Source organism: Heliangelus exortis, chromosome 1 (assembly GCF_036169615.1).
Source record: "Heliangelus exortis chromosome 1, bHelExo1.hap1, whole genome shotgun sequence".
NCBI lineage: Eukaryota > Metazoa > Chordata > Aves > Apodiformes > Trochilidae > Heliangelus > Heliangelus exortis.
The window spans coordinates 141,430,474-141,435,969 of NC_092422.1; the positions used below are offsets into that span (position 1 = coordinate 141,430,474).

The 5,496-nt window shown below is 44.6% G+C and overlaps 1 protein-coding gene across 1 annotated transcript; it reads right to left on the bottom strand.

Annotated features, from left to right (window-relative positions):
- Positions 1-3,638: 3,638 nt before the first annotated feature.
- Positions 3,639-5,449, bottom strand: UQCC6 (ubiquinol-cytochrome c reductase complex assembly factor 6). Its single transcript, XM_071728511.1, has 2 exons — positions 5,035-5,449; positions 3,639-3,894 (listed from the first exon to the last, which is right to left on the bottom strand). The coding sequence occupies exons 1-2, from the start codon at positions 5,140-5,142 to the stop codon at positions 3,799-3,801; spliced, it is 204 nt and encodes a 67-aa protein (XP_071584612.1). The 5' UTR covers positions 5,143-5,449; the 3' UTR covers positions 3,639-3,798.
- Positions 5,450-5,496: the final 47 nt, after the last annotated feature.

Here is a 5,496-nt window from a genome sequence, read left to right on the forward strand (position 1 = left end):
CAAATACTGTTTTCATGCAATAAACACATGCCTTGTTATCAGTATTTTTGAATTAGGGTTTATACAGAGATGTTGCCTTTATTCAAGCATGCTGTTTAGGACCTCAAGGAATTGGAGCTTGGTGCTGATTTTTTTGAGAGTTTGTGAGTTGGATTTTTTTTTTTTTCCTTCTCTCACTCTAGTATCTCAGGTGGGTGCACAGGGAGAGCCTTTTTTATTAGAGCATGCTGACTTGATCCAACCTTAGTTGTGGTTCAGCAGCTAGCAGTATCAATTTTAATAGCCATCTGTTGCTAATAAGTTACTGAATAGGGCAGGTGCACCATTTCTTCAGGAATGGTCCTCTTGGTACAGCTGTGCAACTTCATCTTTTCTGCTCCCTAGCATTCAAGTGCTGCTGAGGTTTTGATTTAATACTTCCTAAAGTATCACTTCTACTGACAGGTGTCTGAGCACCCTTCTATGACTTCTGGCCATATCTGAGAAGCAAATGTGGCTTCCGCCTGTGTGGTTAAGAGTTTTGCAGCTAACTAACAGAACAGGAAGCATAGGGTTGCTTGCTACAGTGTTCTTAATCTGTTGATTACTTGTAGATTTAAGCAACCTTTGCTCTGTTACATAGCAAATAGTGCCTCAGTACCTCAGTTGCTTTTAGGGTTACCTATCTGATTTAGAAATAATAAAGAGTGCACATGAGAGTCATGCTCTGTGCTGCTGCTTCTTCAGCTGATGATACCATGTGCAACATAGCTGTGGTCCAGCATTCTCTACCTTGGAGTGACAAGTGTTTGCTATTAATAAGCACAAGATCCAGTTGCAAACTTGTTTTTATTTTTTGGGGGGGAAGGAGGTGTCTGCTCTATGAAGTAATAAGGGGCCAGTGCTGGAAGATGTGTCTCCTGGTCACAGTCAGGCTATTTATTTCAGGGGCACAGTCATGCTGATTCTAGGGGTGTCACCTCTACTGTTAAAAGTGGTGGATTGCCAGCACTGCTGTTCCTAAATGGGCACTGAGAACAGCTTCCTCAGTGCTAGGAAAGGCTGGGGTAAAACAGGTGCTCCCTGTTGCTCAGTTTCCATTAGCTGCAGGATATGTTTAGAAACTCAAGCCAAATGAGTAGTAACGTCCCTCTGCAGCCTTTAGCTCTGAAAAGCCTTTAGAAAAGAGAGAAATGGATCTTGCATGTCAGAAATGAACAACAGGCACAATAACCTAATGAAGTTATAAACAACAGGCTGGGGAATCCTATCTCTTTAAAGGGATAATTGAAACACTGCTCTTTCTGCCTCAGTTCTGTACCTGAACTGGAGTTACTGAGATGTTCTCATTGGTTGATTACAGTTGGGGGTTAATGTATGAGGTTTACGTGAGGCCGTTTAGACTGTTCTGACTGATAAATGTGTCTGAGATACAGAGCTGGTGATCTTGTGATGTTAAGGACAGGCTGCAGCCTGAAGGTCCCCATGGGCACATAAAAGCAAGAGGGGACTTATCCCACCTCAGCTTTTCTGCTTAAGCCAAGAGTTGCAAAACTGAAAGAGCAGTGGTGTTATCTCTAAACAATTCCTCCCTAGGAAAACCCTTTGTAAACTTACAGCAGTTTCACAGATGGAACAGATGTAAAAGTAGCACTTTCACTGATTTGTGTTGGAATACCTTGGCTATTACAAGAGCTCCAAGTACTTTGGCAATAGGAATTAGGAAGCTTTCTGTTTCCTTGATGACTTTATCTGTCAGATTGTTTTTATTTCCCAAGTTAAACCTGAGAACTGATAAAGCCTGTGCCATCTCTGGGTACCTTTCTCAAGAGAAAGCAATCCCCAGCCTTCACAAGCTCTCCTTAATAACATTGAAAAATGGGTTGTTGTACAATCTTTGAAGGATGTTGACTTTGTGTATCAGATTCCTGGTACAAGACTTCTGTGGCAATCCTATTTCAGGACTGAAAAGTAAACCTCTGCTACTTAGTTCAGAGCTTTATATATTTACAGCTATCAAGAACAACTGTAAACAAAAGATGCCCAAACGGAGTACAAACATACGTAATTTCAGTATTTTTTACCATTTTAATAGAATCATTTTAGTTGGAAAAGACCTTCAAGATAAACTTAACCTAGCACGCAGCCCAGTCCACCACTAAACCGTGGCCCTAAGCACCCCATCTACACGGCTTTTAAATACCTCCAGGGATGGAGATTCCACCACTCCCCTGGGCAGCCTATTCCAGTGCCTGACAACTCTCTCACTGAGGAAGGTTCTTCTATTATCCCATCTAAACCTCCTCTGGCACAACTTAAGGCCATTTCCTTTTGTTCTGTCACTTGTTCCTAGAGAAAAGAAACCACATTGCTTACAGCCCCCTTTCGGGTAGTTGTAGAGTGATAAGGTCTCCCCTCACCCTCCTTCAGACTAAATAATTCCAGTTCCCTCAGCTGCTGCTTGTAAGAGCTGTGCTCTAGAGCCTTCACCAGCTTCACTGCCCTTCTCTGGGCTCTCTCCAGCACCTCAGCGTCCTCGTAGTGAGGGGCCCAAAAAACTGAACACAATAGTCAAGATGCAGCCTCACCAGCACCAAGTACAGGGGGATGATCACCTCCTGCTGGCCACACTGTGATACAGGCCAGGATGCTGTTGCCCTTGGCCACCTGGGCACATCACTGGCTTATGCTCAGCCAGGTGTTGACCAACACTCCAAGGTCCTTTTCCAGCAGACAGACAGCTTTCCAGCCACTTTTCTCCAAGCCTGTAGCCTACAGGTTGTTGTGATTCCAGTGTAGGACCCAACATTTGGCTGTGGTGAATTAACCTCACATAATTGGGCTCAGCCCATCAATCCAGCCTGTCCGGGTCCCTCTGCAGAGCCTTCCTACTGCAGATCAACACTTAGTGTCATCTGCAAAGTTACCACGGGTGCACTTAACACCCCTCTCCAGATCACTGCTAAAATATTAAAGGGAACTGGCACCAACACTGAGCTCTGAGGAACACCACCTGGGACTGGCTACCAACTGGATTTACATTCCCCCCAAGACTTTGGGCCCAGCCAGCCATCCAGCCAGTTTTTTCATCCAGCAAAGCATAAACCCATCCAAGCCACGAGTAGCCAGTGTCTCCAAGAGAATGCTGTGGGAAATGGTGTCAAAAGCCTTATTAAAATCTCATTTTAACTAACACAACCAAGCTGCAAGATCCTCTCTAGCCTTACAGCAGACCAAAGTGGAGTTCCTGTTAGCAATACAAACAGAAAGCAAATACAACTGCTATCAGACAACATTATTAGTCCAGTGCAAGAAGTGCTGCAATAAGGAATCATCCTTCCTTACATCTGCACTCACATACTGTGCGAGGCTCATGTCCAGTAACCCCGAGTTAAAAGTTTTACAAGGCAGGAAATGCCAATGGGTAAGTGGGGCAGATGAACAGCTCAGCTTACTAAGGCTACAAAGTGGTCACAGAAGCTTGACTTTTCAGCATGCTAAACCTCCTATACTTGTCAATCAGCTTTAAAAGTTTCAAATTCCATCAGACTTGCCAATGTGAGTTTACATCTTTACTCTGAAGGATACTTACACTGCAATCAAGATTAAGAAACCATAAGCATTTTGGCACACAACCAACTGGACTTTTAACAACAGTATTCATCATAAGTTTCATTTTAATGCTGCCAGTAACTCAAAAGAAAAAAAAAAAAAAAAAGGCAAAGCATTAAGGGAATATACGTATTTTGCACATGGATTTTTGTTGAGACGACTGAACAAATTATTTTATCAGTTCTAATTTTCACAACATAATTCTGGTCACTGCTGTGAAGTCTGAACTTCGCTTGATCTTGCTTTTAGACCCAACAGTTCTGTTTTCAGTTCTCCAGGCTTAGGAGGTATTTCAGGTATACTCTGTTAAAAACAGAGAAAGACATCAGTGTTTTGTCAGAAGAAAAACGAAACTGAGAAACCAGTAAACCAGAATTCTCTCTAAAGGTACAGCATTGTAAATAAATTGTGGCTATACTGCCCCCTTTTTTGAACCGACTGTAATTCTCACATGCAAAATATCTTAAAAATTAACCTATTACCTTTTTGTGATCTGACTTCTGTTTCAAAGTAGCAAAATAGTATTTGAAACAAAGAAGGAAAAGGAAAGAACAGGCACTTTCTTTTAAGGGAACAAAGCTTCCTTTTTTGCCAAAAAAAAAGTTCACTGCTTCTACTTTTCGATTTTAAAAATAAAGCTCTAAAATGGGACATGAGATTTTTAACAAAGGAAAAAACGCTATATGACATTTTTAAAACTGCAACTCCTCAAAATTCTTCCTAGTGGTGTGGATAATCCTGAATACCTATTTACCTGTAATGAAGTACTACAGTAGTGACTATTAAAAACACATAAATTCACATGCCTCTACCAAATATCTAAGCCTCATTTGCCTTACGTTTTACTTGGTAGCCCAAGCATGGTGATTTTTAAGCTTACTTCTGATTTGAAAACAGCAGTGATTAAAACCAAACCAAAACAAAGTGTACGAGAGGGGAATAAGACTTAAAAGGCCTCCAAGAAACTAACTCAACAACTAATATGTCACACATATGTCCACAACTGGTGGATGCTGTCATTTGGTTCTCTGTTATTAATTTTGTCATTCCCGACTCTCAGTCTGTCATTTTTTGTAATATAAATCTTTGGCCATCTTCATTTCCATGGCCGGAGGGAAAGTCAGTCTATTAACATAATGTAGCAAAGCCCCTTCTCTCCATTTTCGCATGTTCTTTTCAAAAACCAACTTCCCCCCGGTAGAAACCCCTCCCGAAAAAACCTGCACAGCTTTTTAATTTCGGTACCAAAACTGAAGGCAGTTCCCAAGAGAAAACCCGTCTGCCTGGACACTGCTTCTTCAGAGGCTGCTCATTTTTTTTTTTCCAACAGGCCAGAGACTTTTCCAACAAAAAAACCCCACTTCTACAGGAGACCCTCCATCCCGCAGACACGCTGCCAAGCTCCTCAGAACCACCAGCGACCGGAACCGCCCGAACACTTACAAGGTCAGGCCTGTAGTACCTATGCACGACTTCGGCACCGGCGAACATGGCGAGCATGCTGGCCGCCAGCGCCTTCAGGTAGGTGGGCCAGGGCACGCCGGCGGGCATGGCCGCGGGGTGAACCCGGCGGTGCTTCGCCTCCTCAGGGAGGAGCTCGCCCGAAGAGCCTCAGCGGGTGTGGGCGACGGCCCCGGCGAGGGCGTTTGGAGCCCTTTTCGCCTCCCTTCCCGGTACGCGTCGGACATGCGTCATCTCCCCCCCCGCCTCCGGGGCTGCCGCAGCACGGCGCGGCGGGGGTGCCGAGGCCCGCCCCTGGTGGCGGATCACCCTGCCACGATTGAGGCGGAAAAAGCGTAAGCCCCGAACCCCTCAGGCTACGGGGGAAGAGCCGGCCTAACGGGAAGGACCCAGACGGCTGCTCCCGGCCCCAAGCCCTGGGCGAGGCCGCAAGGAGCCGCCGCC